Raw genomic sequence first — 15,438 nt, forward strand, 5'->3', positions numbered from 1 at the left:
TAACTGAGAAAAAGAATTTCAGAAGAGTCAAAGGAAGGGGAAAATGAATCATTGCAATTAAAAATGCAAAGTTAATTGAGACAAAAAGTTAAAAAGCATCAAAGGACCTTTGTTTGATCATAAATTAAAACTGAGGTTAACTGTCAAGTTGTATGGATTAAAGTATGGAGTTAAATTAAGAGAATCATGGTTTAGATGATCATAGAAACAGAAAATGTTTTTACTGAGTCCCATAACTCAGTTAGCTAGGCAATAGCCCATGTTATGTAAGGATAAAGCCTTTGGAAGGTACTTTGGAAATAATATTAGGAAGCATAGAAGTACTGAGAAACATATTGTTCCCTTTGGTGTGAATATGGAGCTGTACGCTAATCTGTGGTTTTTTTTTTTGGCTCTCCCTCTGAGGCCAATTGGACTTGCATCTCATCAAATATTCCAAAAAAGAAAAGAAAAGAAAAGAAAAGAAAAGAAAAAGAAAAGAAAGGAAAGGAAAGGAAAGGAAAAGAAAAAAAGAAAAAGTAAGAAATAAAAACTGGTAAGAGTCTCTTTACTGCAAAGATAATAACATTCCACTTTCTGAGAAGCAATGCAGAGGTAAATAAAGGGAATTTGGAAATAAGAACAAACATACAATCCAATCCCAGGGACAAGATCAAAGTTAAAGCTATGAAATCTACAAGGTGTTTAATATGTCACTTGCATTTCCTTTCAGGTCCCTGCCAGCAAGATTAAAGCTATAAACCTTCAGAGCAAGTCCACATTTTAAAACTTCAGAAAGGCACTTTTTCAAAAAGTTCTTTCCCATGGGAAGAGCCATTGACATCTTTGTAAATAAGATGCTGATGTTTAAAATCTTGCTTTCTTCAGAACAATAGCTTTCCCAATGAGATAGTTCTCAATTAAGGACTCTATGACCTTGGGGACCTACGTAGTCATCCTTTGTCATATCCTATCCCCAAAAGGGTTCAAGGTGGAATAGAGGTGATAGGCTCAACATCAAAAAGAAAACAAACAACAACACAAAAACCTACCTCAAATCTGATAACTATTTGAAATGTTAACACATTATAGGGGACGAAATCTGGCCAATGGATGATGTGTCCTTTTGCCAAGAATGGGGAAAGATGAATGCTTGTGGTATGATGCTTGCCTTTGGCTTGTTTTCTTTCACAAGGACAAAGAATTTCATCTCTCATCCTCTTTTTAATAATAATCAAAAAAGACTAATGTTCATAATTTTTATTGAGTCACAGACCTGAAGAGGGGTCTTGGGGATCATCCAGTCTGACCCTCCCTCATTTTCAATGAGGAAACTGAGGCTTAGAGAAGTTATCTAATCCATAGCAAGTTAATGATAGAGTCAGAATGAGACATGTTTCCCAATTTCTAGATCATGGTTTGTTTTTGTTTTTTATCCCATTACATCTTAATTATCTTTCTCTTTTGTAAATAAAACTTGGTACTCTGCCAAAGAATTGCATATACCTCTGTTTAAATACTGGCTTTTCAGAATAAGACCACCTTCTAAGAAGAGCCTGGCTATAAACTTCATAATTTATTATCTCATGTAGTGTGAAATGATGGTTCAAACAGAGAGGGAGAGAGGGAGAGGAAGAGGGAGAGAGGGATAGAAGGGGGGAGAGAGAGAGAGAGAGAGAGAGAGAGAGAGAGAGAGAAAGAAAGAAAGAAAGAAAGAAAGAAAGAAAGAAAGAAAGAGAAACTTTCACAACCATGGCTAGAGATTTATTACCCAAAAATGTATAATGATGGTCAGAAAAGAGAAGATTTATATATATTTTTTGATTTATATGAAATTGAAAAATATTTTTACAACCACAAAAATGCAGTTAGAATTAGAAAACAATTAAATGGGGAAAATATTTATAGCAAATTTCTCTGATAAAGATCTAAATACCCAAGATAAATAATTGATACAAATATGTAAAGAATGAAATCCATTCCCAAATATATGTGGTCAAAACCTATGAACAAGCAGTTTTTGAATGAATATAAATTATCAACAACTATTTTTTAAAATGTTACAATCACTAACAAGTGCAAATTAAAGCAATTCTCATGTATGAGTTATATAATCCAAGGTATATAATTATTGATAGTATGTATTTTGCAGGCGATAGAGTGACAGACCTGGAGTTAGGAAGATAAGTCTTCTGAGTTTAAATGTAGTCTTAGACACATAATAGTTGTATGACCCTGGGCAAGTCACTTAACTTTGTTTGACTCAGTTTCTTCATCTATAAAATGAGCCGGAGAAGGATAGGGCAAACTATTCAGAATCTTTGCCAAGAAAACCATGAATGGGGTCATGGAGAGCCAGAGCACTGAAAAATGACAACAACAATGTCAAATTTCACTTGAGAACTGCCTATTTATATCCTTTGGTAATCCACTGGAAGTTTTTTCCTTATATTTTTGTATCAATGTATCTCTCTCTATCATCTATCTTGTATATTAGACCTCTTTATCAGGGAAATTTGCTGTAAAGATTTTTTTCCTCTAATTACTTGTTTCTTTTACATTTAAACTGATTGTTGGAGATAAAGTAATTTCATGTTGGAATTGGGAATTAATTTAACCAATTAGACAAATAATTTGGAAGTATGCCCTCAAAGTCACTCCACTGACTTACTGACCCAGGAAGTCTATTAGGAATATACTCCAAGGAGATAAAGTATAGAGGGAAAGATCCAGGATATATACAAATACTTAGATTAGCACTCTGTGTTGTAGCATAGAAATGGAGGGAAAAAAGTACTCATCAATTGGGGAATAGCTGAACCAACTATGTTATACAATTATAATGGGGTGTTATTGTTCTGTTAGCAATATTACAGAAATTACAATACCAGACAAATAAGGAAAGACATATGAGTAGATACCAAGTGAATTGATAGTAACAACTTTGACAAGGGTTTAGAACTCTGACCAAAGCACCAACTAATCATTACTTTAATATAAGGATGACAAACCATGATGCTCATCTCTTGGCAGAGAAGTGATGGACTAGAGATGCAGAATGAGGTACTCATTCTCAGACATAACTAATACGTTTATTAGTTTTGCTTGACTACATATATTAAAAATACACAAAAGAAAAAAGTGCATGTTGGGACATAGATTCTGTTACTCCCTTGTTAAATGTGAATATATATGTATTTATTCATGTTATAAAACACATTAATTGTATTAAATAAATTATATCACATTTCATATATATGTATGTAAAACATATACAAATAAATATATATATTTATATAACACATTATAACCTAAGTCCAATGTGTTTTCTACAACCTCCTTTTTTGTTTTTGTTTCTTTTTTATTGAAATGTGTTTGTTGATGATTAAGTTCAAAATTAAAAAAAAAAGAAAATTAAAATAAATTTTAAAAAGAAGCTAAGCTCCTGAGTATAGTTTTCAAAGGTACAAGGCTTCAAAATGGCTATTTGACTCCACATAGCTAAAAACTGTTTCCTTATGAGATAGATCCCAGGACAATTAATGCATGTTTGATAAGTGGTTGTGAATTAAGGGAGGTTGCTTTCTTTCCTCTAAGGCATCTCTAATGCCTATTGCTTTTTTTTTTTTTTCCACTCGGGGCAATGGGGGTTAAGTGACTTGCCCAAGGTCACACAGCTAGTAAGTGTCTGAGGCCGGATTTGAACTCAGGTACTCCTGAATCCAGGGCTGGTGCTTTATCCACTGTGCTACCTAGCTGCCCCCGAAAAAGCCTATTGCTTTTTAAACCCTTCCCAGTTTGGTCTTCTTCCACTCTTAACCTTAGTAATTTGCTATAAAACATTAGATTTAAGAGACTTTGTCTTGTATCCTTTGTGAAAGACCAGAGAGGTTAAATATTTTATCTAATGCCACACAGATAGTAAGTGAAAGCCTGGAACTAGAACCCATTTCTCTTGACATTTTGGTCAGTGCTTTTCCTCCTAAATCAGGGTGGCATAAAATTTCTCTCTGTCTCTCTCTCTCTTTACCCCCTTCCTCCCTCTCTCGTTCCCCTCTCTTACTTGCTCTCTTTTTCTCTCATCCTACTAAGTTATGAAACTCGGAAAATATATTTTCTCCTTCATTTGAATTTGTTAATTCCTTCCTTCGTTTACCAAACATTTACTCAGTGCATATTCTATGCAATATCCTATGCAAAGCATGATCATTTTCTATAGTTTCATTCACCTAGACTATAAATAGAGTCTTTAAACTCTATAGTTTTCATTATATCAATTTGCTAATTAACCTCAATTTTATTTATGGTCCAACCAAGACTACATTGGAAGATTTTTTTTCTTTTTTTGGTTTCAATCAGTCACACATTTCTAATTACAACCACAGCCTTTGGCCAAAACCAATAAAATTGTGACCTAATTACATACATTTATTCTTTGGTTTACTCCCCTTCTATCCTTGGTTCCACTGAGATATTATCTCTCTAACTCACTCTTCTATCTACCTTCCCATTATTTACCTCACTAATCACTGAAATGTTTGCATAATGTTTTTCCTTGTAAATTTTTCATTTTTTAACTATTCTCTGTGGTTGTCCAAAGACTCATTGGTTATAGCATTTATCTCTCCTTTTGACTGTAGAGGTGATACATTACAAGAAAAGATGTTTTGGGGGCAGATCTGGGGCCAGACCAGAGTTCATTGGCCAGGCATTATATCTATTACTGAATGTCTTCCAAAAGGTAAAGGACATCAGCCAATTCCCCTGAAAATTAGGAAAATGGTTTGATCCTCCCTCTTTTGAAAAAATCCTTTTTGGAGCACACAGGGAATAAATATTTGCCCTAAAGACTCCTCATAGAGAATATGTCTTTAAAATAGTTCCAGTGAAAATGAGCCAACTTCTCCCAGTCTCATGTATTTCCAAAGTGTATATACCACTGGCAATAATTACCTATATGACTTTGGGAAAATAGTCTCCTATTTTGGGGCTCTGCAAAATTGTCACCGATGATGTGCCACAATAAACCTGTAACAAACATTTACTGAGTTATTTTTTTTTAACCTTTTCCTCAATGACCTTAACTTGGTAACTTACTACATTTTATTAAAAAATTTAAGATGGGAGTCAACTTGATATAATGGAAAGAATTATGGATTTGCAGTAAGAGAAAGGATTTGGGTTCAAGTTCCAGATTTACAATGCATTACCTTTGTGACTTGGGGCACATTCCTCTTTAGGCCTCAGATTTCTCCTCTGTAAAGGGTAGAGCTTGAACCAGATAATTTCCAAGATCTCTTCCAACTTTAAATCCTAAATCTTAAGCTATAAATTTAATTTTAAATTAAAGCAAAATTCTTAACTGAGTGTGGTGGTGTACATCTGTAATCCCAATTACATAAGAGGAGTTCTGAGTTTCAGTGGTCCATGCCAACTGGGTGTCTCCACTAAACTGCACATTAATATGGATAGGAAGTGGGGGGGAGGTAATGGGGGATGAGGGCCGTGGTTAGCTTGTGAAGTCACAATGTCATCTAATTGGAAGTGAGCTCTCCATGACCACAAGGGCAAGATAGGGAGATCCAATATTAAAAACAAATAAGCTGGTATTTGGAAGGCTAGGAAGGTTCTACAAAGACCTTTAAATTAACACATGGGTTTAAACATGAATGGCAATGGACTGCAGTAATAATGGATATAAACAACTTTCTACAATTGACTGGTGACATTGGATCTAATATAATCAAATGTGTGCAAGTGTTGCTGTTATTCACTTGGCCCAAGCAATGAGAGCCTACCCCCCTGAATCACCCCACCTCCCCCCTCCCTGTGACACTTGCCTGTGACAGATTTGAGTAGAACAGAGTAGTCTTGTGTTACTCCCTGATGAAAATTGCTAACGGTTGCCTACAAGTGTCTAGGCAAAGGCACTTGGACTAATGTAATGTAGTAATTTATGGGCAGTTTTTTATGAAAGCATATTTACTGAAATGAGGCCTGCCAAAAAGATCAGGTTATAGCAGGAATACATGACTTCCCAACTAGCCATAAAACATAAATCAGAAGCTGTTGCTGTCCACTGTCAGCAACTGCCACCCTCCCCGCATGCTCACTCTTCAGACAAATTGGACCACAAGACACAATTTGTAGGGGGAAAAATCAAACTCAATTTCGCAGTACAATGAAGTGAGTCTGGGGCCTGTCATGTCCACTGACATATTGATCCTTGGAAGATTGAAAAGATGGGAATAGCCTGGGTTTTTATTTTTTTAAATACATATATAGAATAGGAATATATAAATGGAGGGAAATACAGCACTTAAGCATCCTTACAAAGATGCAAGAGCTTGAAGGGGCTCAAGTTATAAACCTGGGCTGCAATATAAAAGCCACTATTAAAAGGGTCACATTTTCTTTCCCCTTAGACTTACTGCTTCAGAAGACAAATGGCCTCCTAATCCAGGTTCATTTAAAGTGCAGCTGATCATTTCAACAGCTAAAAGGAATTTTCGCTGGGGAAGGAGAAAAAAAAAAATCCCCTTTCTTGGCCCTTTGTGGAATTTATGTCAGATCTATAATGCTTTAAGCCCAACATTCCATCAAACATTTTCTATTTAACCTGAGAAAGGACCAAGCCAAATCACTTATATGTCTGTATCTGTGATTTGCAAAGTGAAGTGACTGCAGTCACAATGGAACGTGTAAAGGAAAGATTTCCTGGTTCTTTTCGTCTTCAGATTAAGTGTTAGGGAACAGGAGCACTCCATCACAGGGTGCTGATGAAATTGTTAGAAAAATCATAAAACATCTAAGAGTCAGTTAAACTAAATACTCTAACTCAGAAGGGTAGGGGTAGGAGAGATTGGGGCGGAGTAGGGGAGAGAATGAGGGGAGCTCTCAGGTAGGCTGAATCCCAGTTACAATGACAAGATGATTTCCTAATTCTTGCTGACTGGATCATGCCTGTAGAAGGCTTTCCATTGATGAGAGCAAATCTTCTCCCCTCCCTCAACAAGCTCTGCATCATGTATCCCCAAAGCAGGGTACATGACACCATGTGCCTTTTACAAAAGGAAAAATAGAACACCTCAGAAAGTTTCACATTTGGAGTTTCATGGTGCTTGGAATTACAGTAGAAGGAGCCTTATAGACTATGTATTACAAGTTCCTGATAAACAAATTATCCAGAGTACCAACCTTGAAGTCAGAGAGATCATAGATCTAGAATGAGAAGGGTCATTATAGGTCATCTTATTCAAGCTCCTCATAGTACAGATGGGGAAACTAAGCCCAAAGAAGTAAAGTAGGGGCAGCTAGGTGGCGCAGTGGATAGAGCACCGGCCCTGGATTCAGGAGTACCTGAATTCAAATCTGGCCTCAGACACTTAATACTTACTAGCTGTGTGACCCTGGGCAAGTCACTTAACCCCAACTGCCTCACTAAAACAAAAACAACAAAAAAAAACAAAAACAAACAAACAAAAAAAGAAGTAAAGTAACCTGTCTTGAGTACATAGGTAGTAAGCATCAAAGATAGGATTTGAACCCAGGTCCTCTGACTCCAGAGATAATGCTTTTTCTGTTCTACAATACTACCTCCATTTGGGTTCAGTTCCTGAATTCTTGCTCTAGATGAATGCTAGCTTTGTGATTCTGGGCAAATCATTTGATTTCTCAGCTAAGCAGAAAATGCAAAAAAGAATATAAGTTAAAGTTTACATACAAGTTTCAGGAGGGCAGTTAGGTGGCACAGTGGATAAAGCACCGGCCCTGGATTCAGGAGTACCTGAGTTCAAATCCGGCCTCAGACACTTGACACTTACTAGCTGTGTGACCCTGGGCAGGTCACTTAACCCCCATTGCCCCGCAAAAAACAAAAACAAAAACAAAAAAAACCAAGTTTCAGATTTGTATCGGTAGAGAGAGTTTTTGCCATACCTATGAAATCACAGTTTGAGACAAAAAAGGACACTAAAACCTAGGGACTTGTTCAAAGTCAAACAGCTGGATAACTAAATGTCTTAAGCATTTTCCTTAACTTTTATACTTTGAAAATGAAGAAAAAAACCATTAAAAATCCATTTGGCATATACTTTATAAATTAACATTGGCTCATGTTATTTTGTAAAGCAATGGTTATGGCAAGTAATGATAAATATATTAATAATTACGTATTTCTCTATTATTACATTAAAATTATTTACAGTATTTTAAATGTCTACTAGAGAATGACTTTACTTCATCAATCAATTTGACTAAAGTCATGATTTTCTTAGAATTGAAATTTGCTGAAAGCTTCAAGTAGTTCATCTTCAAGGCTAGGAAGTCTGTAGTTAGTGTCATTGCTAATACATTTGTCAGTCTGCTAATTTCCTTTTCCCATGAGAATAAACAGCAGCCCTCCCTTAAAAGCATACTATTTACCATGTGTCAGAGACACACACAAGAAGATGCCATTTGGAAATCATGAAGTGAGACATTATAGAACGAGCAGGAATCACATTGAAACAATGAAATTGGGGGCAAAGAGAGAGAAGAAGAGACATTTAATAATCCTGAGAGGAGAATCAAGGATGGAATTAGACAGAGGGGAAAACAACTGAAGAGAGAAGTTAAAAGAAATATAAAACACAATAGAAAACTCAAGCTAAAAAGAGAAGGTACTGAAAAAAATTAGAAAAGCAATTCTAATGATAATGATAATGATAATGATGATGGCTGACATGTGTACAGCAATTTAGGGTTTAAAAAGCACTTTACATACATTATCTCTTTTGATCCTCCTAACAACCCTGTGAGGTGAGTAAAGCAAAAATGTGACAAAGAACATATCAAACACACTAGACTGAAATCAAAGGAGAAAAATGGGGAAAAAAAGAAAACCTCATGAGAGTCTATTGGGAAAAGGTTGAATAATATCCACAAGCCTTGTTTACATTTTTAGATGGGGTTACCAGTTCTTTAGGTTAGAAATACTCTTGGGAACAACACTTTTGACTTTATTTCCACAAAGTTAGCAAAATGTGGTAATCATACATGTATTATTAATTACATAGTTCTTTAATGTGAAGTCTGAGATGAAAATATTTTCAGCAAGCATGGTGACAGACTTCTCAGAAGGAAGTTGAATGTAATTAAAACTGAAGGAAGGGGGGGGGCAGCTAGGTGGTGCAGTGGATAGAGCACCAGCCCTGGAGTCAGGAGTACCTGAGTTCAAATCTGGCATCAGACACTTAACACTTACTAGTTGTGTGACCCTGGACAAGTCACTCAACCCCAATTGCCTCACCAAAAACAAAAACAAAAACTGAAGGAAGGGACCCCAAAACCTAGCAAATAATGCTACCTACCAAAGGCTACAATTAAGAACGAGAGGTGTTCCTTCTCAAAATCATGCACTTTTTTTGGTGACATTGTTAACACTTACAGTTAAGCTACATATATTGTGTTGTAAGAACATTATGTTCAAAAACTAGAATCAAATCCATAGTAAAAACCAGGCATTAGTCTTCCAGAATCCCATTTCCATTGCCTATTCTCTATTTTGTCTGCACAAAATATTACCCAAATCAAGAATCATAGAATCTGTGTTGGAAAGGACCTCAGAAGTCATCTTATCCAACTCATGTCTTTCTTCTACAATACCCATTCTGAGCCCTGTCTTTCTTGAGGTAGCACATTCCACATTTGGATTGCTCTAATTCTTCAGAAGTTTTTCCTGACATAAAACAGACAAATGCCTCTTTTTGACTTCTATACATTGCTCCTGGTTAGTCTCTTTGTGGTCAAGCTGAAGAAGAATATGAGCATATTTTCCCTAGCACATTGAAATTAGGTTTTTGTGTACATAGTTAGTTGAGTGTTATTAAATAAAGCAAACATGGATTTGCAAATTTAAAGCAGGTTTTAAAATAATTTGGGCATTGAATCTTTTTTTTTTTTTTTTTTGGTGAGGCAATTGGGGTTAAGTGACTTGCCCAGGGTCACACAGCTAGTGTTAAGTGTCTGAGGCCAGGTTTGAACTCAGGTCCTCCTAAATCCAAGTCCAGTGCTCTTTCCACTGTGCCACCTAGCTGCCCGCATTAAATCTTTATAATGTCTGATTGAATAGAAAAAAAAAATGTGATTTTGGGAGGATTCCCTTATTGGTTTATATTAACTTTCCAGTATTCCCCAATTTCTTTATCAACATCACCCTTCCCTCATAAGTTCCAGGGTCCCAGGGAAAGGGAAAAAAGTGTCTCCACTCCAAAATAAATATTTAGGGACTTCCTAATATTTAGATGGAATTGGAGGAGAGCACATAGTAAAAGAAATATTTAATAATATTGAGAGGACAACCAAGGATGGTTAGTGGAGAAAACAACTGATAAGGTGATTCATTAATTAGTGTGGCAGGTTGTTCAGCCATAGTGCATTTTGAGGTGAATGCTAGTGGTCTAGGCTCCCCTGCTTAGCATAAACCCAGAAACAGAATGAATCTCAGGCACCAGCGTCCATTATATCCCATCTTCCTAAACTCCTCTCCATTTCTCCATGAAATTAGCACAGCATTTTCTATTAGAGGCTGGAATGTCTAATTACTTAACAAACATTTGTTAAAGACTGAGAGGATTTCTAAAGAATATGCTTCAGTCTAACATCTCATATATGTCTTAATTATACTACAGTTTGATATCTCATACAAGTATGGCAGTGACTGACAATGCCTTAAGCACATGCGTCAATAAGGGGAAATTGCCATGGCATAATTGTGTGGTCGAGGGTTGGAGAGACCAATGCTGCCACTCAGACATGTTAAGTAGGTTCTAGTTAACTGTATAGACTCATGTTCCATTCACTGTATTTCTTGAAGACTAGCCCAATTCCCCATGAATCTTTTAGAGGATTTTACTAAAACAAACAAACAAACCAAAAACAAATAAAACCTTCTTAACAGTAATGAGGAAATTAACATATCTATTGGATAGTAATACCCATGAGATGACAAAACAAAACAACAGTAGGAATTGGGAAGACAGTTTTCACAGCTTTAAGAATATATATATATATATATATATTTTTTTTTTTAGCTCTTTTATACTCATACCCTTTCTTCATAATTCCCCCTTCTCTAACCTTCCTGCTAACCTCCTCAAATCCAACATCTGTCTGGATGCTGTAGGGTTGGGTAATCTCTAGTGGGCATATCTTGAGAACATCTGCCAACAGACAGATGGCCTGAAATATTAACTAAAATACAGAACATCAGTGGGCAATTTCACAAGGGAATGCAATTCACTGCAACTACCAAACAGATATTTAAAATCAACTCCACAAATATCAGTTACAAATATGAGTAACATCGATATAGATAGAAAGAACGCATCACATGCTCTCTTTTCTCTGGTGCTTGTCTACATTGGTAGTAGCGCCACCAATAGTAGGACGTCCAGGGGGAAGATAGGCGATACCTCTGCATGTTTCAATGTCTCCAAATATGGCACTTACCTGTCTGAGACAAGAGTGGTGTGTAAGGGACTTTTGGTTCTATTGCACTCATTGGTGGAGGTAGCAAGGGGTTGGCAAAGCTGCGGAGTGGATGAGTGGGTCGAACACAGGCTGTGGGGATGGTCCTACTTGGAGCTTCCTCACTGCTGGGGTGCTCAGGCTGTGTCTGGGGCAACATGGGTGGCTGCTGGGGAGTTGGTCCTTCACTAACCGCTGTAAGGAAAATAGAAAAAGCACATTATTCAAGGGAGACATTAGAGTTGTAACTAAGGGCAACCAGGGCTTGATCTCAGGGTGCTGACAACAATTACTTTCCTTCGACACTGTACAAATAACCAAGATCTGTACTGAGTTAGCCAGATTAGTTAAAAGAAAAAGTTAACAATCAGCAAAGGATTCCTGTCCTCAATCTTTTATATCTAGATAAATCACTCTCTTTCCCACCCTCCCTTTGTCTCAGTGTCTCTGTCTCCTTCCTTCCACTCAGATCATTTTCTCTTTACATGTTTTCGAAGTGTCTTTTTCTTCTCTTTTCCCTGATCACATCTTATGAAGCTTTCCCTAAGAATGAAAAAAGTTGGGGGCAGCTAGGTGTCACAGTGGATAAAGCACTGGCCCTGGATTCAGGAGGACCTGAGTTCAAATTTGACCTTAGACACAACACTTACTCCCTGTGTGACCCTGGGCAAGTCACTTAACCCTCATTGCCCCGCAAAAATAAAACAAAAAACAAAAGGAAAAAAAAGAAAAGAAAAAAGGTAGTCAGAGCTCTGGAATTTTCTTCCATTAATCCTTAAACCAATCAACAAACATTTATAAATCCCCTTACTAAGTGCCAGGCACTGTGATAAGTGCTTGGGAATACAAAGAAAGGCCAAACCAAGGTCCCTTCCCTCAAGGACTTCATATTCTAATGGAGCAGATTTTCCTTCCTTTAAAGGAGATATCCTTAACCTCAGTCTTGAATTTTTTTTTTAGGGGGAAACAATGATCATTGTCTTTCAGTATAATTGGCTTCTTTTATAATTATATGTATTTTATTTTATGGATTTAAAAACATTATTCAGAGAAGGTGTCCATGACAAACAAAAAAGGTTAAGAATACCTGCTTTAGAATGACAATCTAGCCTGACTTCTTTTCACAACAAGTAAGAAATCTTATTCCCCATTTTCTCAATTCTCACTATTCTCCTCACCCTTATTCCCCTATAATATGAGTAGGTATTCATTTCAAAAAAGTTATAAATATCAAGCTGTTTTAGGGAGGCTGGTAAGATATATTTCACCACCACCCTATATTGGCTGTGCTGACTAGGCTCTATAATCATAAGTGATGAGGTGGGAGAAATATTATTTCTTCTTATATAACTAGCGGTATTAGTAAAATCCAATGTGCCAAACCTGGCTCTGCTGCATGATTATCTCACAGCCAATATGCCAATTTTTCTGTGATTTAAACATGTCATGTCAACTGTCAAACAAATCAGTGTTACTCAGTGCTCAAAGGCATCTCTAATAAAATGATACAAATAATAATCACTATCATTATCTTCTATATCAAAATAAAGACACGGCTAGCTAAAAATTATTTGCAGGATGAATCTATCCGAACAGGTTCCCTGGATGTAGAATTATGATTCTTCCCTCTTTGATAGCAAGCCTTATAATTTTGAATCAGATTACTATACTTGAGAATGTTCCTCACAGTCATTTATAACAGTCCAAAGGAAGGGTGGAAAATTTTGTCATGGGGAGCCCAGGCTTTTTCTCAGAGAACAGAGCTACCTAAAACTAAAAGCTTCAAAAACATGCTAAGGGCATTTTGCTTGTTCTTTAACCTTCCAGTGGAAAGAAAAAAATAAATGGGACTAATTTAAATTAAAATTAAAATAAGTATATAGGAAGTATAAGTCTAACAAAGTAAGTGAAGTACTTCTAATGATCTCTTGCCCAAATTTATCATGACTGATCAAAGCAGTGGGGAAAGGAATTTTCTCAATTTTGAGGGACAAGGATAATTTCAAGATAATTATCCCACTTTGTAAGATAATTTCCAGCCAACTTCTGACTGGGAGGTTCTGAAAGAATCACAAAAGGGCAGAAAAAATGGACAAGAAGCCTAACCAAAATGGATAGAAGAGGTTGAGATTATAAAAGATCAAAATAGGACATAGAAATGCAAATGCTGAATGGCAATCTCAGAAAATGTTATTTTGTGAAGAAGTATTTTCTCCAAGACGGAAGGAAGGAAGGAAGGAAGGAAGGAAGGAAGGAAGGAAGGAAGGAAGGAAGGAAGGAAGGAAGGAAGGAAGGAAGGGAGGGAGGGAGTGAGGGAGGGAGGAAGGAAAGAAAGAAAGAAGGAAGAAAAGAAGGAAGAAGGAAGGAAAGAAGGAAGGAAAAAAACAACTGTCATATCATGTGCCTACTATGTGCCAGGCACTGTGCTAAGCACTTTAAAAATATCTCATTTGAGTCTCACAACAACCCTGAGAGGTAGGTGTTATGCTTACCCTCATTTTATATTGAGGAAACAGAGGCAGATATAAATTAAATGCTTTGCCCAGGGTGATATAGCTAGTGTGTGACTGAGGCTGGATTTGAACTCAAGTCTTCCTTATTTCATGCCTAGAACTCTATTCACTGTATTACCAAACTGCTTTTTCAAACCTCTATGATCTTGGTCAAATCACTTAAGTTTTCTGAGCTTTTTTAGTTTGTTATCTGTAAAATAGGTCAGCCAAACTAGATGAATGTTAAGTCCTTTTCAGCTCTCGATACAAGAGGCTAAGCCTTCAATTCAAACATTCTCTAATGCCATTGTCCCAATAGTGGGGGAAGAAAACAAAGATGATTTATAGAAATGGGTCAAGATAAAACAAATAAATAGGAGGTCTAACCTGTTTTGACTCTATAGATTTGAATCTGTCATTTAACCTTGGGGGCTGAAGGAACTGATAAAACTGGGAGAATGAGGCAAATGTATGAACTTAAAGCATCAAAAAAAAAAAAGCCAAAAGAAATAAATAATAGCCAAAAAAACAGTCTGCACAAAATTAAAATAAATAAATAAATAAAATAAATTTAACCTGGATACAAATAGAAAGAAACTAGTCAAATTAAAATAGTCAAATGACACATATAATGAAGAATATTGTCCATAAAGGGGGTCCATGATATAGCAGATAGAGAGTCTGCCTCGGAGTCAGGAACACTGTTCTTCTACTTAGGTTTAAGTCATGCCTCTGACCCATAATGTGACCCTAAAGAAGTCACTTAACATCTTAGTGCCCCCCACATTACTCTCCAAGACTATAAATTACAGAGGTTACAAATTAACATTAGCAGAGGAAGTTTACAATGAGATGCTTCACATATTGATAAAATCACAGGTCAATATAATAAAAATTCATAATAATAATAAATGTCATGGTAAAACAAACAAACAAAAAACCCAAACCCTCACAAAAAACAACCCAGCAATAATCATAAAGCCATGTACATATACCCCTAGATCCTTGGGATTTAACTGTCTATGGTGGTGGGGGCAGGTAGGTGGCACAGTGGATAAAGCACTGTCCCTGGATTCAGGAGGACCTGAATTCAAATCCAGCCTCAAACAATTGACACTTACTAGCTGTGTGACCCTGGGCAGGTCACTTGACCCTCATTACCCCACCAAAAAGAGAGAGAGAGAGAGAGAGAGAGAGAGAGAGAGAGAGAGAGAGAGAGAGAGAGAGAGAGAGAGAGAGAGAGAAACAGCCTATTGTGTCAAAACAAGAGAATCAAATTGAGTCAAGGCAGCAAAATTGAATCAAAGGAGTCAACAATGATTGTAATTGCATATTTAAGACATCTTTTCCCCCTTCTGACTTAGGAAAGCAGCAAAATGTTGGGGCAACAGAACACATGGATAGTAGAAAGCTCAACTATTGTTCTTCTCCTCAAGTCCTGCTCTAGATTGTAAACTGG

General features: G+C 36.6%; 1 protein-coding gene across 1 annotated transcript in view; it reads right to left on the reverse strand.

Moving 5' to 3' along the window:
• Positions 1 to 15,438, reverse strand: part of DCC (DCC netrin 1 receptor) — a 1,450,760-nt gene that overhangs the window by 34,952 nt on the left and 1,400,370 nt on the right. Inside the window, exon 27 of the mRNA XM_043979362.1 lies at positions 11,470 to 11,682. Coding sequence (XP_043835297.1) covers positions 11,470 to 11,682 — 213 coding nt within the window. The remainder of the gene's footprint in view (positions 1 to 11,469; positions 11,683 to 15,438) is intronic.

Source organism: Dromiciops gliroides, chromosome 1 (genome assembly GCF_019393635.1).
Source record: "Dromiciops gliroides isolate mDroGli1 chromosome 1, mDroGli1.pri, whole genome shotgun sequence".
In the NCBI taxonomy this organism is placed as follows: Eukaryota; Metazoa; Chordata; class Mammalia; order Microbiotheria; family Microbiotheriidae; genus Dromiciops; species Dromiciops gliroides.